This window comes from Gymnodraco acuticeps, unplaced genomic scaffold, assembly GCF_902827175.1.
Source record: "Gymnodraco acuticeps unplaced genomic scaffold, fGymAcu1.1, whole genome shotgun sequence".
NCBI classification, from domain to species: Eukaryota; Metazoa; Chordata; class Actinopteri; order Perciformes; family Bathydraconidae; genus Gymnodraco; species Gymnodraco acuticeps.
In genome coordinates this window covers 2,224,703-2,246,381 of record NW_022989977.1, presented here as the reverse complement: position 1 = coordinate 2,246,381, position 21,679 = coordinate 2,224,703, and the positions used below count along the sequence as shown (strand labels likewise).

At 39.4% G+C, this 21,679-nt stretch overlaps 1 protein-coding gene across 2 annotated transcripts in view; it reads right to left on the bottom strand.

Annotated features, from left to right (window-relative positions):
• Window positions 1-2,663: 2,663 nt before the first annotated feature.
• Window positions 2,664-21,679, bottom strand: part of LOC117543245 (raftlin-like) — a 100,937-nt gene continuing 81,921 nt past the window's right edge. For both annotated transcript variants that reach the window (XM_034211391.1, XM_034211392.1), the window contains exons 8-10: window positions 12,835-12,938; window positions 8,572-8,647; window positions 2,664-7,807 (exon numbers count right to left, since the gene is read on the bottom strand). In XM_034211391.1, coding sequence (XP_034067282.1) covers window positions 7,142-7,807; window positions 8,572-8,647; window positions 12,835-12,938 — 846 coding nt within the window. In that variant the 3' untranslated portion in view covers window positions 2,664-7,141. The remainder of the gene's footprint in view (window positions 7,808-8,571; window positions 8,648-12,834; window positions 12,939-21,679) is intronic.

Genomic DNA, 21,679 nt, shown 5'->3' with positions numbered 1-21,679 from the left:
ACAGGTGCATCTTGGGCCTAGCTTACATGCTAAAAGCTAACATGCACATGTTGGATCCTGCACCTTTTATCTTCAGTGAGGTGTGTGTGAGGCCTTACTGCTGTTTGTGACAATAACCCAGATGTTACTGCAGAAGCTGTTTGTGGACTACAATGAAGGAGCAGGGAAGTTTAACTGGCCGCCGGGATGCACAGGACTCTGGGAATTACGTTCAGACAGGTGAGGTGAGTATAACAATTACCTACTGCGTTGCCGTGAAACGTAGCATCGTGTGTTTGTTGCAGCATTGTGAACACTGTATGCTCATGTTGTTTCTGACTGCAGCCACTGTGGAGTTTGGCTTCATCTCTGTGCTGTCAACGTTTTTTATTCTACTGATTATTATTTATTTAGCACGATAATGATTATTGTTTGGTACTTTTTCTGGTTAAGGCTATAAGCCTACTGATAAAGGTGGTTGTGTGTTCATAATTGATAGTAAGTTATAGGCCTATACATTTTCTGCATATTTCCTTACTATGTAGCCTATTGATTTTATTATTAGGTTTGGAAGTTAACATCGTTTTTATTTGTATCTAAGAACATTTTTAGTGCTGCTAGGATTACATGAGAAAAAAACATCTTAAAAGTAGGCTAATTGCACCTTCACTACGACTTTACAGACCATTTAAAGGTTATAAAAACGTGCAAATTGAGCATTTCAAAAACCCCAAAGGTTTTGTTTTGCTCGGAAATGGAGAGAAGTAACCTAATGTCTCATTGGAATAACTTTAACCTAAACTTTTTGGGCGTTTTATTTAATAAATTAGAGATTGGACTAATGACTATTGTGTATTCTGAGGTCTATTTCATTGCATGTGAGGCCAGCCACTAGATGGCAGTGCTGCGTCAAAGGGAGTTTTTTTTACACACAACTCACAAAAAATACCTTTTTATGGCGGCACACATCCAATACAAACATCTTAGATAGATTTTATGTGTGTATGAATTCTGGATCAATTAATTCTACGTTGAACACCTGGCACAGCCTTGCAGCTCCACCTCTCGCTCTCAGTGAACCACAAGGCCCTCTGGGCATGAAGGCTAAAACCTGCATTCAATCAGCATCAATAAATGCTGTAATGGCATCCTGTACCACAATCATCAAAAGCACATTTCTTTGACTCTCAAAATGAACTTCATTGTTCAAAACATGCTGCAACCTCAGCAAGTTGTTGTGTAGCATTACACATGGGTCCCAGTGTGGGACCTCAAGGATGTAACGCCCCGGGTCATGCGTATAATGTCCAAACTACAGGCTCAATGAGTTTCTGACCAGCTTAACGTCTCGCCAATGGTCTACAATTTGCCTCAAGAGCAATTAACGCTTCCTGTAGTGAGCAAAATGGATTTGGTGTGTGTGGTTTTGGTTGAAGGCAAAGCTCTCCTTTTAATGACCTTAAGCTCCCCTGGGCTGCCAGCTCATGACTTATAGATCACACCGGCTGTGTTGACTCAACTGTAAATACACTTCTGTTCATAAAACACTGTAGGGTTATTATCATGGCTGTCGGTTGCGGTTTTTACGTGAAATATGGATGCATGATGGACCGTTTTGGGGCGATATGGCATTGTTTTGATGTAAGGGCAAGACAAATTGTATTGTTGTGATGTTTGGGTGTAATAACTATAAAGTTGATCTATTCTAAGGTTCCCACAATAATTAAGGTAATAACCAGGAAAAAGCAGATTCAAACAATCATCCTGGCCATGTTGTATACTTACATTGTGTTCAGTTTATTGAAGTCGTAATTTCATATTTCAGTATTTATCCAAGGACAGTATTTGCTGTACTTGTGTGCAGCTGGAACAGATAACTTACATGTTTGCTGGTTAATGACAGAGGTTTATTGATTCTGCAGATTCTCACAGATGTAGGTAAAGTTGACTGAAATCCTCTTATTCTTCAGATATTTATATCTGTAATATCAGTCCCTGTATTGTGAGTATCTCCCATACTGAGAAGGCAGCTATGTAGTCAGCTGAGATTACAAATAAAAACATTTAAATTATTTAATGTCACATACAAGTACAGATAATGCTTATTTTGTTTTACGTTACTGTGTTGCAAACAAGCAGCCTAATTTCAGAGGTGTAGTTTTGTTGTGCGGGAAAGTATCATAGTTGTCTGCAGGACATTCTCAAAATATTGAAGTGACTGTTATTTTGTATATTGATTGTTGTGTTTTTATTTAGGTCTTAATGTGTGCAAATGTAAAAATGTGTCTTTGACTGTATATGTATGTATATATACATATTTGCACACACATTTTTATATACATTCGGTTTTATATTTGGGATTGTGGGAAACAGTATTTCGATCTCTGTCTGTACACACAAACTGGAAGATACTCCAAAGTGATTGAAGTAAGTTATGATTTTTTACCTGATATTGACTCAGTCAGGCTTGTCTCAGGCCCAATTAAAATGGGTTTGACTTTAATACTGATTGCAGGAGGTATGTGTTTAATGTTTTACCTCTAACTGGACAAATTAAATGGCAGTTCACAAGTCAAATCTAGAGCTCCAACTTGAATTCCTTAAAATGCTTTGCTCTGCCTCAATAAGCTGCCTCAACAAACATAAGCTGTATTCCATTTGACACAAAGAAACAAAGACATTTGTACACATTAAATATAAATCATTTTATAATATACAAATTGTACAGATGTCATGAACAATAGGAATGTGGACATACTCAGGATAGCAAAGATAAAGAATACTTTTTTCTTCCTTGATAGCAAACACTGCTATGCAAGTGACAACAGCACATGATCAAAGATACTCAACATTCAAGATGGCAGCGAGGTGATAAAAACACATCGGGGACAAAAACCTAAGAATACATTTTCCGGAGGCTGTGAGCAAGCTAAAGTGACAACACAGGAACAAAAAATGACGGCATCCTATTGTATCATGTTCTGTCATTTCTACTTTGCCCATTTCACATCATAGTAGCACACAGGAAATGAACCATTACGTTGTCTTTTTTCTTAACAGCGTTACCAAAAACGATTGCACCGGCAGCACCACTGAGGCTCAAAGACAATTATGCTGATAGAAGACAGGAAACTGTATATTACCTTTTCTTTTTTCTTTTACACAAATGGGCAGAGAGCTGCAAATGTATAAAGTCTAACATTACTCAAAGGTCTCCCTCTTTTCACGGACGGCTAACTTAACATGGTTCAACATCATTTAACTGATAGAGTGTAAGATCCTGCCTCGCTTTTCTCTCCCTGTCGTCTGTGTTTTTCTTTTTTCCAGGATAAAAAAAAATCACTATTACCCACAGTCCCTGGAGTGTACTCATGTCAGAGGTTAGACTGAGCTGCCACCAATCAGCCCTTATCAGGCAGACAAGGGGCCCTGAAGGCTACAGCCGCAGGTAGGACAGGCGGATACAGGACCGGTTGTAACTTTTGTCAAGGTTACGATCATCCGTGTTTGTGGATGTCCAACCGGAATGTAGTGGGAGTCAAAAACACAGTCATGTCACATGAGATCACCTCGCCGCTTAACTGATTTTCCAAGCCCTGCTCCTCTAGATGAAGTGGAATATGATCTGTCTGTTTTCCCAGAATACCAAAGGGGAATACATGTCACAGTTTTGCGATTTAAAATAAAAACAGAAGTCGAGAATACTGATATTAATTCATATCTTTAGAACAGATAGATGACAGTAAAAATGTCTATCTTGACGCAGGGCAAAATGAAGAAATTGATTAAATCTGACGGATTAAGTTGACCAGAATTCACTGGGGATATTTCTAAAATAATGCTATTCATAATGATCTCGACAGCTATCAAAAGGCGTCTTTTGGTATTGCCTTTCATAATTCATTTTTGTCACAATTTGAATGTGACAGCTGAGTCTTATTTGCTCCCCAGCAGCATTGATGCAAGAGGGAGCATACAATATTTTCTTGAATACAATAAGTGCTTATTAAAGCTGAAACAGCCGATAGCTAAAAGCAGCTTGGAGAATTAAGTTAAAAAAAAATTAAAATACCACAGAGAATATTATAATATGCCTTGATATAATTCAATATTATCAGAGTGGTTATTTGTCATGTGCTCGTGCAAACTCCTGTGTACAGATGTGGACAAATCCATTCTGGCTCACATATGGCCCTGGATTTTGCTGCTATTAGCGATCACGCTCATGGGTCTGGACTCCGTCATATTGGAGGGCGAGAGGACAAGGAGCATATGTTTCTGTGGGTCCGCACACGGCAACCCCTTGGTTTTAACACAAGCCACAGCCCTCGGGAGGTAGCTCAGAGCATCAGCCAGAAATACATTTTAGCAAGCTTTAGCGCAACAGCATAGGCAACACAAAGCCTACAATAAAATCTCTAGACTCAAAAAAGAACATTCACAATAATAAAAAAAGTTCAAAACATCTTAAAAATAAAAACATATTACCTTCATATAGACAAACACTTCAAATCTTTGTATCCCCTCACTCTGAATTCCAGTAATAAAAGAGGGAACAACGGCTTCAAAATACCAACACTGACTGTAGCAAATCTTTCCTGTTTGACTATAACAAACATATAACACTGAAATCACCATTGTGCCTCTAAAAGACATAGCTAAAAAGCAGATTGTGGGGCATTTACAGTATAGTAATAAGGCTAAGCTGGTCACAGTTTTTATATTCTACTCTACACAAAATCACTTGCCATTTTACATTGAAGAAAATCTCAGCGGCGGGTGGATTTATTGAAGAGAGCACTTATTCAGAGTAATCAATCTTACTTGTGTGTAATTGAAGAGTTTTATCTCCAAAAGGGAGACATTTTTCTTGACCGAAGTATCAACTGTTCTCATAATGACAAAAGATCCAAATTATGACAAATATAGTATGTGTGAAGGTGGACAGCAGGTAGTTAAAGTGTGTAATTTCTTTGCAATATTTGATATTTTGTAACAAAAGCTCCTCCCCCTCAGTGCAAATGATTCCCTATGACATCACCGTTAAATCTGAAGGCTATTTGCTTGACATGTTGAGGTGTTTTGCTGTCAATACATCCCCCAATAAGTGACCCCCATTATAAATTCATGATTCCTGACAGATACCCCACTGACAAAATCCATTAGTGAGCTAATGAGAGCTCTGCGCCGTGAACGTCGACACCTTTCTCCCTCCTTTTCACATCACCCCATCCCCTTTTTAAAATGGAAAGCTACACGATGCCATGAAACAGCACATTATGACTTTGTTATTGTCAGAAATTATGTCTGGAAAGAGGTGCTTAAAGAGCTGGGAGTAAAATAATGAAGGAAATCTCAACGGGGAATGTGGAACGCAAAAGGCCGTTACTTTAGATGAGCCTATTCATTTATTTTATTTGACTCTCTTATACTTGGGTATTTCTATTAGGCTCTCAACGTCTGTCTCAATTTCTCTCTCAATCTTCAGTTTTGGTCTCAGTGAACAACAAGGCTATGCTCTGTCCTGACCAAACATCTTAACCTTGTCTCCCTACTGACAAGAGCTTTTGTTTGTGGCCATTGGCTGGAAATGTAATTTAAAAAATACAACTTTGCCCAGAAATGAATCCTCACTCCTGTACTGTATGTGAAAGCCAACTAGGTGCATCAAAAATATGAGTTCTGCCCCCGAGCTGCAAACATTCAGCTGAATTTCACATCCTTATCTGACTCGGCGTTGAATATGGAACATTCTGTATGCAAGGTGAGCTTAGCACACCACACCAAAGAGTGATTATCGGCTCTCTTTGAAGCACTTGACGGCTTTGAGCTTAGCGTAAACAATTATCTCTTCACCCTGCTTTGGATTGCCTTTCGCAACGAATGCCTTTCCCATCACCTCTACCACTGTCTCCTACAAGTTCCCTCCAACAACTTACTCTGCTGCACAGAACTAAGGAACTGGAAATGGTGGTGCAGTATGTGGTCACATGGAGATGCTTTCCTGAGCAGATTTTTTCTCAAACTGTCAGTCCTGTGGATTTGGAAATGTGTGACCTGTCAATTCAGTCTCTTGGATTTTTGAGCTGAATTTTCGTAGCTTCCAAAACTGCGAGAAAGCTGCTCAGTACATGTACCTCTTGTAACAGGTGCTACCTCTGGGTACACATATTAGCTTTATCCTTTACTGCCAGAGAACTTTCTCAATCACTGATCTTCTTTAAGTTTATCAAGTTGACCCTTATTATTTTCAATCTTACCCTGTTGCTGTTAAACTACTGAATTTCCCCACAGGGATTAATAAAGGTCCATCTTATCTTATCTTATCTTATTAGAAAGGTCGGCATCCAACTCTGTATTTTACATTACAATGAGAATCATGTTTCTTTCCCCACTCACGTGAAGCCCTGATCACACCAGAAAGTGTCTAATTTATCCACATAGCTAGAGGATTGGTGATGTGGGACTATTGGCAGGACTGATTGATAAACTACATATGTTGAGCTAACTGCTAACACACTGCCGCTAGTCAGTTTCAATAACTCTCCTACCTTTTTTTTCTGTCTGACAGTTTTTTCCCTTCATTTTATTCTCTCAAACTCTGTTTCCTCAACGTTGAACAGTGTTAGGACAGCTTTCTATTGCACAGCATTGTGTAAAATGGGTAATAGCTAGATTTTTATAGGAATAATACATAGATTTGTTTCTCTCTTTGACATACAAACCAACTAAATGTGATTTCATTTAAAGGAAAGACATTTACCTTTTTCAATTTCTGAAGTGACCAGGAATTTAAACAATTTCTCATTCTTCTTTAGTTGCAGGAAAACGTGCCCAAACCGATCAATTCATCATTCTAGATATTCACCCCCTGTTGATTCCTCTGCTCTGTATTGCATTGTCTATACGTCCACTATACTGCACCAACATCTTCTGATATATACATTCAGTATGTGTGGTCTAGAGCTGATATCTGCTCTGTAACTACACTATGGCAGGTTGCGGGGAATTGTTTAATAAAGATGGTAGGTTTGGAGAATGATGCAGCGATGGGGATCGAAGACCCTTTTACATGGATCAGGGACAACACTGTGAACCAGTCCTTAAGATGTAGAAGTTAAGAGGTAGGGTGGGGAAAAACCTTGACTTGGACTACTTGGGGCTACTCTGGAGTCTCCTCTGAGCTTTGATTGGTTGGTGTGGCCTTTGAATCCGCCACAATTTCCTTGGCGATGACATCCACGCCTGCTGGTTCTTCTGTCTTATGTTTCATCACAATCTCTTGGCCCTCGTCTTTCTCCTCATCCGTCTCCACCCCATTTTCAATCACAACTTCTGCTACGCTCTCATCCACCTTTTCTTTGGTCTCGCTCTGTGTTTCAACAGTCGCAACGATTTCCGTCACTTCCTGGACTTCTCTCTTTTCTAAAGGCTCTCCCTTCTCATTTGATCCCTCCCCATCCAGTGCTATCTTTTCTTCTTCCTCTTCTTCTGTGACGTTTTGTCCTTCTTTGTCTTCTGTCTCTGCTCCTCCATCTTTCTTTTCAAAAGTCTCTATGCTGATTTCAATCCCATCAATCATTTTATCTGCCTCACTCCTCACCTCCCTTTCTTTCGATGTCTCACTTTCTCTTGCTGCCTCTACATCTGTTGCATTCACTGCTTCCTCCCTACTGTTGTTTTCCTCTTTCTCAACATTTTCTTTGTCATCGAGTATCTTGGGATCCTCTGCATCTTTCTCGGTTTTAGTTTTCTTCTTCTTCTTGTTCTTTGCTGTTTCTTTGATGCAGTTCTTGTTGGACTTGCTTCGGGGCTTGAAGATCAATTTCTGAAACAAACGAAACAATGTTAACGTATGTGACGCATTAGCATGTCAGTGGAATGACTCGCAACTCTTAAAACATGCTTTTGGGCACAAAGCTTAATTAAGAATAGATCAACGTGAAACTAATATTGCACTGGGAAAACGAGCTAATTCAAATGAGTCTCATTGATGCCGGGAAGGAAATTGAGGCCATTTTTAGGGGAGTTATTGGGGGCCCCCAGGCCTTCAAACTGACCAAACAAACCAGGAAAAAATGTAATGCAATATATCCTCAATTACTTGAACAACTTCCGCAGGGTTCAACACACTGCAGGGACATAGAGTACTGAGATAGACTGCAAAGAAACGGCCAAGAAAATCTTGTTAACGCTAGCAATTCCCTGAGTCTTAAGGCCTATTACATTTGTTTCCGTGATGGCAGTTTAAATTCGGGTCACAGAAAGCATCAACATGGATTCATTTCACAGTGGACAAAAGGTCAGCTTTAGAGGTTATCGTCACTATTCAGGGTCACGAAGAAAGTATTATCAGCTGTTTTTCTCCAAACAACACATCCGCTGTTGCTGAGGAGTTCCCAATATCTCAAACAGAAAGGGAGTCAGTTTGTTTTGTGTATTTGGCAACTTAAAACCAAAACAGCTGTGATATCCAAGGTGGTAAAAGGTGATGTTGGCCTGGGATTTATTTTAAGCATGTGACAAAGACTGGTGGGAGACCCTGTATACACATTAGCCAAGAAATACAGAGAGGAATGTGAGGTTGTGTACCTTGGATTCCCTCCTCTTTCGGCTCAAGACGGGTCTCTGCAGAAACACGATCTGTTTGGTGGACAGACTTCCATCACTGAAAGATTAGGACGGAGAGAGAAAAGGAACGTTAAGAGGATATCAGCTGAAAACGTTGGCAATTAGACGCAACATTGTATGTCTTCTTCTTCAAACGTTTACTCTTATTTGTTGAAAAATATCAAATAAGAAAGGAGATAGAAATGAGCTTTTCCCACGTGCTTTTTCCGAAACAATGTAACAACAACACTTCATAATTTACGAGATCCTTTGCTTAAAAAATGCTGCAGAACTCCAAGATAAATATGCATACATCATTTGAGTTATAGGCTTGAATCCTGAAATAACACAGATTGATCAACACTCTTTCTGACCTCCATCAAGATAGCCAAATGATGCTGGCAACCGTTCATGCTTCACACTCTTATCTGACAGTTTAGGATAAAGGCTCACATTTGTGGCCCAACCTCTTCACTGCTGTCATTAGTCAGTGTCATTTCCCCCCTTATGTTTCAGTCTTGCAAGGAAATGGGTTTTTCTCATGCACTGAGGCGTATTTAGAAGTTTGCCTGAATGTCTGAGTGCAATTTTTGAAAACCTTGAACTTCTTAGAACATGTATTTCTTCTCTTTTCCTCAATTCCCCAAAGATAATCCTCCATCCTATGAACATGTCACATTTCTGTGTTCAGAGGAGGATAATCTGCACAAGTACTCACACTGACAGATTAATTGTGGCAGGAAATGCAGATTCATTTCTGAGCGGGCTTCCTGTCTCTCGAGCTCTCTCTCCTACTCCTCTGTCTGTATCTTTGTCATTCACAACCTCCTTAATATTTCAGTTTTCTCTCTCCAACTAGCTGCTTACTTTTGCCTCTCTGCTGTTATCTTCTGGGATTTTTGACAGTTTTATTGTTTGTTTCTGCTTCATTCCTTCTATTTATCTCTTGCCATTATTGGACGTGGCTTAAAATGAGATATGTTGTCCTGTGCTGTTATCTGACACAAGTTCAATAACGCATGCACACGCCTGCACACACATACTCACAAAAGGTTAGGTGCTGTCTAAAGTTAAGCTGCCAGCTCAGCCCTGCACATGAGGACAGATGGTAGCTTTATGATCGCTGCAGAACCTTAAAAGCCTGCTACAAATCTTCCCTTTCTCAACATCAAATGGACTTGAGACTCCTCTAGCAGAAGGGCTTACTATCTTAACCATCCAAAGCCCACCACAACTTCTTTTTTTTCCATTACCTCCTTCCTTCTACCATTTATCCATAAGCTATTTTCTAGGCTGTCAAGAATGCTGGACGGCTTCCTGTTCAAACTAAAGCTGAAAGCTAACTGGAGTTCCCATTAAGCCAAAGAAGAGTGGATGTCTTAGAAAATTACAGGCCTTTACCAAATCTACTTTTGGATGTCTTTGTCAGCCGCAACATATTACAACATTGAAGCCTTATGTAACAGGAATGGCCTGTGTTTATTTTAAATGACTGTACCTGTTGGCAGCAGAGAGAAGTCTACTTTCCCCCTTTGCTGCAAACTGACTCTAGTTTATAATCAAACACCCTGAAAAATCAAATGCTGCGCTCCAAAATGCCAATCGTACTTCAAGAAAGACTCAGATTAAGACTTTATAATGTATATGCTGAACCCTGTTATAGTCTCTAGTACATTTAGATACCTGCAAAAATGACCCAATGTGCCCAAACCTTGTTGTTTCCTTGTTGTATGTTCTGTTGTTCGACAATAAATGTAGAGGAATTCACAGTTACTGTAGTTAATGGCTCTAAAATGTAATTACCATCTTCATTAATTGAATGCGGTGAACAGAAATGCCTGCTCCGAGACAACTACATGAATTAATGTTGTGGAGAGAAGCCGCTGAGCACCAGTTAGCATTAATTTCAGACGTGGCTGAGATCACTGACACTTATCCCCCCCCAGATGAAGTGCCGTCTGCAAACCCCTCAGACTACAAAAACCGTGCATTTGCAAATTTGCTATTAAAAGAATTGAGGAATCAACACACGGCACAAAAACAAGTGTAATGAGTTTTGCTAATCTGAAATAGATCATCAACCATTATTTTGGAGCAAAAAGTTAGGAGGCTGGGAGAGAAATGAGCTCCGTCTTGTACTGTATCTAGGCCGACTGTGATTAATTAGCAATGTTGTGCTGTTGTGTTTTGGCATTTTGAGAGAAAAGGAAAGTAGAAAAAATCACAAAGGATGAAAATAGAGAGGTAATTAATCAGCTATGCTATGAAAGAGCAGCAAACATGACCAGCTGAGGTCGGAGCCGAGCTAACAGTATTTGGTCAGTGTATTGATGGAAAGACTGCATGTATACTTTTCAGTTTGACACAACTATAAATCTACTGTAACAATATACCAATGAAAATCAATTAGAAAACAAAGGCTAAAGCTTATGATAGGAGTACGTTAAAATGTAATCTCATTATTTTTGCTAGCTAAAACAATCTTTCCCATATTCAATTTTCTTGTCTTCCTAGACAAAGTGCAACATGTTCTGCTGCTCTGAGATTGTGACTCACAAAATAATTGAACAGCATATTACAAAAGCGCTCAGAATTTACAAATGGTCCAATTTGTGCATGATGGCCGTCCTGCGGTCTGAGTCACTATTTACAGCAACGTAACATCCACCATGTTGTTAAATCTGTGAGCAAGCTAGTATTGTCAGATGTCTTTTTTCTCAAACCTAAATGTGCTTACTAGAGTATTATCTATTTGAAACATTTAATAAACAGCTGTTTGTTAATTTGTTTAGTGTAATTTAGATTATTTCTGAGTTAACAAGGTACTTCGGTCTTTTCCTAACACTGGTTTGATGAGACTTAAGTGTTCTAGAGTGTGATATTTCACTGTTGCGGACGGTACATTATCATTTTGTTGAAGAATAAATTGTGTCTTGAAGTAAGGCTCTCCGGGGTGCCTGAAGAACATGCAAAGCCTTTGACCAAAAGCGGATGTACACTCATTTAGCAGGCATGAGTGATGAGTCAGCACAGGCTAAGCTGAGGAACCGTTACATTCGAGGCGAGAGATTTTCCACCAACAGTCAGAGCTGCTGCTTTTAAACCTTCACAGCTGCTGATGCTGCTGCTGCTCGGCTCACAGATTAGCCTAAATTGGCACAGATTTAGGTCAATTTCTTCTAGAAGCCATATTTCTTTGAACGAGAACTTGAACAGATAACGTGTTTTTAATACAGTTCCTAGTGTCTTCTTAAAGAGTTATCTCCCAACAAACCAAAAGAAAGTATGTGCATTATTTGTTAACACTGCAGTGATAGATACATGTTGTATTAGATGTAAAAAAAGCTAAAGAATAAATAAATGTATGAACTCAGAATTGTCTTGTTTTTAAGCTTGGTGACAATGCACTTTTGGGATCCTCCAGTGGGTTGTTAAATGATTCAGGAGCAGAGCTTGAACATAATAAAACACATTTACGACTTACGACTACAGTAAATAAAATGGTAAGATACTTCTACTTACATTGAGATAACTTTATTTAGATCTCTCACTGCATTCTATTATTGATCTTTATTCCATGTTATCCCTTTTGCATTTTCTTTTTTATTTACATTTCAAATCGTATTTACATGTTTCTTTTAAGATTAGATTAGTTTAGATTCAACTTCATTGTATTGCAGTACAAGTAACGGGACACAGAAATGCAAGTAAAGTGCATTGTCATATCTGTAAAGTATAGGTGCAATAAATATGCAAGATATAAAAAAAGTCATATACAGTATGAATGCGTATAAACAGTATACATATTGGATACACTGAGAAAGTGTATAATAATAGTCACTATGGATAGAATAAATATGAAACACTAAAGACACAGTATTGACACTTGAATATGAATAAATATGAGTACGCTATATAAGATATAACCAGTTTGGACAGTTATATAAATAAGATTATCTTAATTAGTCACAGATAAAAGAATACAAAGAACATGTGTACATTAGTATTCAGTCCCTAGGAGACACATAAATCATCAGCGGCGCAGCTAATTGGTTTAATAAATCACATGATTAGCTAAATGGAGATCAGCCGTGTGTTCTGAATACTTTTTACTATTAAATTAGAAAAAGGTAAAGCAAAGGCTTGTGGTGGATATCAGAGCAGTTTCTTCTGGTTTCCAACAGGGGTCATTAGTGGCCATAGATGACCTAATGTCCCTTTTCTTGGTCCGATAAGTGTCATTACCTGTTGGTCTTGATTACAGGAGTTGGCAGCACACAGGTGAGCCTCCATCCATACGTGGCCAGGGACTGTAGCAGAGGAACATAATCTGCCTTCACCTGCAAACCCTGTGGAGAAAAACATGTCCATTACAACCCGCAATCAACCAAAACAACTTGAAACCTGTTCATGATCCACACTCTTATCCCTTTAAACACCACGTATGCTGCACAATGAACAGTACGTATCCATTTTATGAAGCAGAGTGCATTCGCTGCTCTGATTACAGCTGTGATGCAACAAGGTAAGAGATGTAATCAGGCACTGTCAGCTTCACTTTAACAGTTAAAAAAACCTTTCCCTCTCAGATATGATGGATTTAATACTATGAATGTGTGCAGATGGAGAGGTTATTTTCTAAAGCAATGTACACAGGAAAGATTAAAAACTGAGACATAAATCAACTGCTGCCGAAACTCCCTTGTTGCCATGACTCTACACGGCAGCCATCTCTATTCATGACGGCACAGTAAGTCCTTGAGCAAATAGACTGCTCATGTGAAACTGCTCATTTTGTGGTAAATATTTAAAAGCGTTGAGTCAAGAAGGGACGAAACATGAATATGCTTATTTTGACTTGGGGACAATGAGCCTGTTAGCTTAGCAGTTCAAACTGAAATACACAGATTAGTTAGAGAACACACACAAACACACACCCAGGAAGTGTGCATGTGGTTTGACATTCTTGCCGTGTGATGCACCTGCCGAAAATGAGAAACCTCAACGCGTGTCAGTCAGATTGCACGCATCTACAAAAACATATGCACACACACGTACGCACGCGAGCGCAGAGCTTCCAGTTAATAAAAGACTTCGCTCGAGGGACGGCTCAATGTTCTCCAGAACATTCCCTGAACCTATGGACTGCGAAATAAAAGTCGTTTGAAAGAGTGAAATAAAAGTCTCACCATTCGGGCCGTGACCGTTTTCACATAAATTCTAGACCGTTTCCTTATGGTGTGCCGTTTGAGTACTGATATGAGTCAGGAAGGCAGTGAACGTGAACACAGAACTTCACAGTCTATTCATATTGCACTGATCAACTGTACAAGAACAGAGAATTGAGAATACATAAAACCTACAGATGCTACATTAGCCTTCACTGTACTGTGAATTGTGAAAATGTAGTCTAATTAAAGCCTCACCAGGCGAGGTGTTCATGTGAATATACTGTACACCCGCTTTTATTACCGTCTTTCACAGTTTCCTTTTGTCCCTGAAGGAGCCACACCACAGAGTCGAGAAAATCAGGTGACGCATAAAGACTTCAGTGAAATACAAAAGCAAAGCAGGACCACAACCTCTTTTTCTTTCTTTGTGTAGAAAACATAAAAGCCCCGTTTGTTTGTGTGTTTAGTACTCATCTTACCAGTACTGTAGAAAAGGTTTCATTGTACATTTCTCCATGCTCTGGTAACAACTGAACATAGGTAATAGCTTTCTTAAAGAAATCTTTTCTGTATGAATTGTATTTCATAGATATTAGTAAACCACAATTACAAAAGCATCTATATGACAGCTATACTAATACACTACTGCCACTAATACTACAAGTCATATTGCTTCTACCACTGTGTCCATGACTAAATGTTTATTTAACTTTTACTACAGTCAGCGTACATTACAGTATACATAACTAAATCTTCTTACTCTCGAATTGCAACTGTCACTATCATTACCACGAATAGAACAACTGCTTCTATTGCTACTACCTATATTTTATAATACTTTTAGAGCCGCAAAGATTAATCCAATAGTTGTCAAACAAAATTCCCTGATCTAGCTTCTTTAATCTGAATATTTATCATAGTTTTGTTACTCCTTGGAAGACAGTAGACTTTTATCTTTTGAGTTTTGGACAACACAACACATCTAAGTACGTATTTTCAGGCTTCGGGAAACACCGATTGACATTTATTATAATAAAAAAACAAATTGGCTAACTGAGAAAAAAAACAATTGTTGGTCTCAGACCCACTTTCGGCAGTAGTGTCGTAACAAAAACTACTTTTACAACTGCTACCATTTAAATGACTATCACAGGCAATTCTCCTACAAGTAGTAAAACTGCATCTGCTGCTATCCTTTGAGATCTGACTTCTACTTCCACTGCTATGATGAACACCATGACTACAGTACTATTACCTCTACTAAGTGTGCATTAGGGTCCAGTGGGTGGTCATACAGGGAGAATCAGTGCATTTCTGAGAAAGAGAGACTGATCATCATGCAGTACTCATTGTCTGCCATGAGACAGACCTCAAGTGAAAACACTTAAACGCACTTCACCGCACAACGCCTCATTTCTCTTCCACAGATCCTTATTGACCAGGATGACAGAACATGCACAAACAGACCAGAAGCAGTCGTGTATAACGTTGTAGGTTGCAAAGAGCTAATCGTTAGAATACGAGACACTGCTCCAGACATTATTTACACAAGCATTACTTTGTAAGTTCCTACGGGGAGCGGCGCATCTACATTTTTCTTAGGTTTATGTTGGAACCACTCCCAGAAACAGGCTCTGTTTCAAAGCCTGCCCGGAAAGAACATTGAGAAATAATCTGTAATGGCTTGCTGTTCTTTGTAGTAGGTGAGAGATAATCACAGTCCTCAGAGTCTGGCTCCCCTCTCTCCCCGATTTATTATGCAGGGCCACCGCACTGCATCAGTACTATTGCACCAACCTCTGAGCAAAGTAATCTCAGCGCCATCTTTGTCTTCGATGTTATCTGTGTGACTATAAAGAAGGATCGCACGGTAAGTAGAGAGAGAGGTGTAGTGTAACCAGTTCAGGTAAAGCTACTATACATTGAAACCAGGTTTTTCTGGAGATCATGTCATCACACTGATGAACACATTTGTACCTTGGCTCAGCGAGCTTTAAACACATAAAGGCACTTAAAGGCATCTCAGTAGGAAAAGGAGATGATGTCAGTGACTTTCACTGTAAGCATTTTCCCTGCTGTTGATGGTAGCAGCAAGTGCTCAGGCAATAACCCACTTCTTATCTTTGAGATGTTGATGCTAAGCCACTCACACAGGTATGGAAATATATTATCCAGTGTTTGCAAACTTGTACCTAAGATAACGTTTGTTTTTCAGGCCTACGGTGGAGTGGGTGCAGCTGCAGGTCAACTGGAGTTCAGAGTGCATTTAGAGAGTTAGCTTAATAAAAACAGCAGTATATTGTTTTTCTTTAAACCCACTCCACCGACTCTGAAAGGTAGACATAACAAACCATAAATCTGTTTTGCAACGGCTCTGAATATAGCTTTGGTTCGGCAGACGACAAGGGTCAACAGATTCTGCAGACACAGCCCTGTAATGATGAAGCAAATACCTTTTTAAAAAAGGGCGTTCAGATTCTGTTCCTGACGGCCTCGCTCAACCTCGAGCGTTGTCACAGCAACAGAAAACCCTTCATTCAATCTTTTTTAAAGCACTGCAATATAAGTGGGTCTGGCTGTTTCAATAGCGTTTAAAAAAATAATAATACTTTTACAATTTCCTAACTGTTTCATCAGACCAGTTCTGTTTAGAATATATACAAGCTTTTTAGCAAGAAATGATCAATGCCTCCTAATTTGTACTCAAACTAAAGGATGACCATCTTGACCAAACGAGCAAAGCACAAGGTTCATTTGGTAACTGTTCTGGAGCTTGCATTCGAATAAAATGGTTTTAATTGTAGGTGTTCAAATTAACATTTTTATGGGCACCAATAGGACTTCTTGTCCATGTTAGCTGGTAAAACTGAGTTAATTACTTAGTTAACTTAGTTAAGTTAATTCTTCAACCTTTGAAACATAATTTGTAGGTCAAGTGAGAGAAACCCCCCCACACGGTCCAATTTGCAGCTGTTCCAGAGGTGTTCTTTGTGTCACAGGCTCTAAACATACCATACCAATGACAGCTATGCACCATCAAGGGACCTTTTTCCCTGCTTAAAGTTGCATTGCTTCTAAAATATTACAGCAAATAAAGACATGCAAAGTGCATCCGAACTTTAGACTCTTCAAGGTATTAGTTTGCATTTCAGTAAAGACCAAACTATGCAGCCTGATAACACATGATGACGTAGCTCAGAAAACAAAGGCTGGTGAGGTTACTGTTGCTGTTATCATGTGCTTTTGCAAGGAGAAGAAACATATTAGTATTTGATGATGGAAACTGATAACTCAAAATGGGGGTTTTTGCGAGAAGACACATTTAAAGAAGCAGCCCAAATTATTTATAAGAACAAAAGGCCCAGAGCTAAATTCTGACAGGGGAGCCCAGAGTGTCTCTCTGCTTCTCTGTTTTTTTGGCTTTGTGAAATTAGCCTGCCAGCTTGTAAATTGACTCCTTTAACCACAACCTACTTTAGAGACGAGAGGAACAATAGATTAAGACTAGCCAGTTTCTGTATCACGTTAACCTCAAATCTGCATCTTTACAGTTCTTTTGGTCGTCACCACACCGGAATATTTTTCATGTCTCTTTAGTCTGGTTCTTATATCAAGCCTTTTACTGAGGACCTCCATGACATTGATGCTAGGAAGTGATGGAACAGTTAACTCAGATCTTTTACTTAGATGAAACCACAAAAACAGCAATCTGATACTCAATTAATAACAAGTTAAGGTGCATTCATATTACCAGCCAAATCATTAATGGTCACAAGAATATTCTGTCCCCAGATTCTTTTTTTAGGAAAGAAGACCAAACAAACCACATGTGTGTACTTTGCTCGTTTCTAAATTAAATAAATGCCTCAAAGTAATTTTAAATGAAACTCTCTAAGACATTAAGAGGGTACATATCTATTTAAGGTGCACTGCTAACCATCTATAATGTCACAAAGACCCCTAACTTGATTTGCTTCTTTGTAATGAGTCAAAAGATAACTGTACACTATTATTTCACAGGTTTTTGTAATGTAAAATATTGTCAGGGAAGTTTAAAGTAGGAGCATAAAATGAAAATACTCAAAGTTTTACTAACCTAGAGTAATTATAGATGGACTAAGTTACTTTCCAGCACTGCTTAGCCTCTGTTCTGTCGCAAACATGTTATTATTTGTTTCTAAAACCCTACTACCTAACCTTACTTCGAAAACAACCCTACAAGCCAAAGCCACTTCCTCCACCCCGGATCTATCAGCCCTATCGTCACATTGTCTGACAGAGCGGGCGTGATCTCTCACTTGCACGGACAGTGCAAATTGCTCTCCTATCTAGGTCACCTCTCCTCTCACCTCAGTAGAGAAGATAGAGATATCATGGACAGGCGATGCACTTTAACGATCAGCTCTCTGCACCACAAGCAGGCCACAGCATGCACAGGCACATAAGAAAAAATATACTGTACGTTATGAATAATACACGCTTGATGTCAGTTACAAAAAAACTTCCTGTGTTCTTTGCATCAACCACTGAAGTGATTCTGGTGAAGCCAGAGGAAGACACTCTGTACCAGCCAGGTGGCCTTTGTGTGAACGTGATTTCAACACGGGAGTTGTTCACGTGTGTGTGACGGGGCGGAGGTGTCCTTGTATGCGTCTTGAACTATTTCTTCAAAGCCTCCTCCCTGCCGTGCCAATGCTGAGATGTGAGGCCCTAATCCCATTTCTTTAGTTTGTGGTCGACTGTGACGTGCCGCTCTACAAAGCCGCGGATGCAAGTGAATTCTGGGAATGAGTGACAACAATGTCAGCGCTGTTAAGCTCCTTTCACTTGCTTTGACTTTGGACTGCCATTTCTTAAATTTGAACTCCTCTGACATTTACTTTCAGGGTGTCTTTTGGCAGGAGTCGACACACACTCTCTAAACTCTCCTTGCAATTTCTTTGGTTGGTGTTTTGGGTTACGAGTTGTCAAGATCAAGGCGTGAGCAAGCCAGACAGAGCAGAAGTAAAGGCTCGAAAAGTTGTAAATGTTGAGAAGCATACATATCTTATTAGTAACCTGCCTTCAGATCATAATCAACTGAAGAGAGAAAGCAGTTAATTCAACTTTAAATCATTTTGTGAGCATAAAACTCCTAAAACAGAAGTTATTGTTTATATTACTGTACAACGGCGCTAATAATGCCCACAATCAATGCTGTTCTTGTGGTAACCAGGGAGCTTCTTTATGCAAATAATACTTCAATCATTTTCTTGCAGTTATTTTATACATACATATTTATCTATTCAGCAATTATAGGTGCATTGGAAGTGGGTATGTGTGAAGTCTCTTTTCTATGTCTGTGCAAAATCAAACCCCCGTTTTAGCATGACATGTTACATTTTAGTATGATCTTGAGAATTATAAATACTGCTTGTTGCACAACATTGATTTGTCATAATGGCCCTACCACTGTGTCTGGCAGAGTTCAAGTGGATAATGGTTACCTTTTTACATACAAAATGGGGCAGGTAGAAAAGAGAGGAAGATAAGCTTCTTGGAAGCATCAGAATCCTCACAGGCGTCAGCTGTGCTCAGGTGAATATCAGTTCATCATTTAATAAAACGCACATGGATGTTTTTGCTCCTTTTGATACATAAATACTGAAACAAAACACCTTCCTGCTAATGCACGTTGTCCCTCCTGATAAATAAAGTATCCTGCAGCAGCGGCGGCAGCAGCACATGGCAAACAAACAACCAACCCTACAGTAGCTGAGGTCTGAAGGAGGACATGTTTTGTTTGTTTATTACTCCTTTTAAAAGTCTGCCATAGGAAAGAGGGCTCTCAGTACATTAGTTTCACGGCAGCTCCTGTATTGATTTTCCCACAGGACACAAGAGATATGAAGCTGGTCCTAATTGCCATTTCATAGCAGAGACCCTCGATGAGTTATTCATTTGGAGCACTTCACCACCATCCATATGGTTTCTCCTATTCAGGTCGTTGTCATGTTCAGGCACATGCTGCATCTTCAGATTTTCTCAGAGCATCTGTTAAAAATATGTTGTTATTTTATGATAAAGCTATATGTAATGTCTGTATCGGCTCTTTGGCATTGATGGCATTTTTATGCAGAATATATGCAGGCTTTTTACAAATTGAACGTCCTGTACTTAGTGTCTCTGTTGCTCGTCATTTTGTTGTGTTGTGCTGCTTATCTTCAGGCTGTGCTCTGCTGTCATTTAGTAGAAATCATTTACATAGAACTTGCATCTTAGTTTGTCAGTTTGACACCATTTTTGTAGTTATTTTTATCTGTTGTTTGTATATCTCACAGTTTTTTTTACTCATTTTACATTTGTTGGCTTTTTATCATTGTACTTTAATACTTTAAAAAATAATGTCTGTCTCCTATCACACTACAACTAAACAAACTAAAACTGGACTCTAAATTACCAATTTTCTTATGGAAGCTTCTTTTTTTCGATGTCACTGTTTTCTTATTTTAAGGAAATACTTGTCACTTGTAGCATAATAAATAAAAACAGTGTTTCCCACAGATCTGAAATATACTTGGGGGTGGGGGGTGATGTGACGTGACGTGCAGCATTAACATGAACCTTTCTGTTGGTCGCTTGTTAGCAGACCTTTCACGCGATGGCAGAGCGAACAGGTACAGCCAGGGCCGGACCGAGACAATAATTCAGGCCAGAAATTATACACCCAGCCAGGCCACTACCAGTTTTTTTTGTGCCATTTTGCTGGACTTATTTGTCAATATTTACAGCGTTGCTGCCCATAGTGATAGCCCTATCATTTAAATCTACTCCCCACAAATAAACATATGGACAGGGGTTACTATTTAAAAACTTTAAAAAATGTATTTAGGAACCTGTCCATGTGATATTAAGTGGGGGTGGACCTCAAGTCCTCTAGGGGGGTCCAGGGGCATGCCCCCCCGGTACGATTTTTATTTTTTTATTTTGGAGTTAAATGCATCAATCTGGTGCACTTTGAGGGGAAAATAAAGAGACTAGATCTATGGGAACACCTATATGAAACAGAACTGTATACATTTCAATAATCATAAAATCATGGCCATAACCAATAACATACCATGTCCAATATGAAAAAACACTGAAACGTGTTTATTTATTTGTTTTTGGTTCATTTATAGTTGTGAGTGTGTCTGTGCTCCTGAATCAGCCTCTCCTGTCTCCCTCCTCTCCCTCCTGCTCCTCTTTGAGGCAGCAGCAAAGACTAGTTTTAGCTCTCAACAAGTTTTAAAAGTGTATCTTACCTTTTTTCACCTAGTTAAAACATTTTTTTTTATTCATGCATATTTTACTAATCATTACCCCGTCAAATGACACACAGAGACCAATCAAGGGCTTTGATTTGTGATCTGTATGACAGTGGCCATGTCGGCAGGCCACATCATGTAGACAGCCAGTCACCCTGTGTGAGGCAGGCCACTTAACAGGCCAGGCCATCGGGAAACCCCCCGGTCCTCCCGATGACCAGTCCGGGCCTGGGTACAGGAGGCATAGAGCGAGGGATCATTGTCCACAAGTTAATCGATCGCAAAAAAAAGAAAAAGAAAAAACCTATATTAGTGGTGCACGATAATTATCGGCCCGATAGGAATTATGACGTCATCCCGATAAACCCGATAACAGTATTAATAGCCCCGATAGTATACAATATATTTTTTGGGTAAAAAAAAAGAAAAAAATACTGCAGTGTGGGTGGATTGGGATGAGGGGCGCTTGTTTTTCTCTCGGCTCCTCCCGTTTTGCCAGTACTGTGGTATTAGTGGTTTAGGAAGAGGGGAGTTTTTCACAAATCCAGCGCTCCCTAACTCATGCCTGGCTGTGACGTAAATGGTGTGCTGCCGTGAAGCCAGGACAGTAAACAAACATGTCGCCGGTAGTAT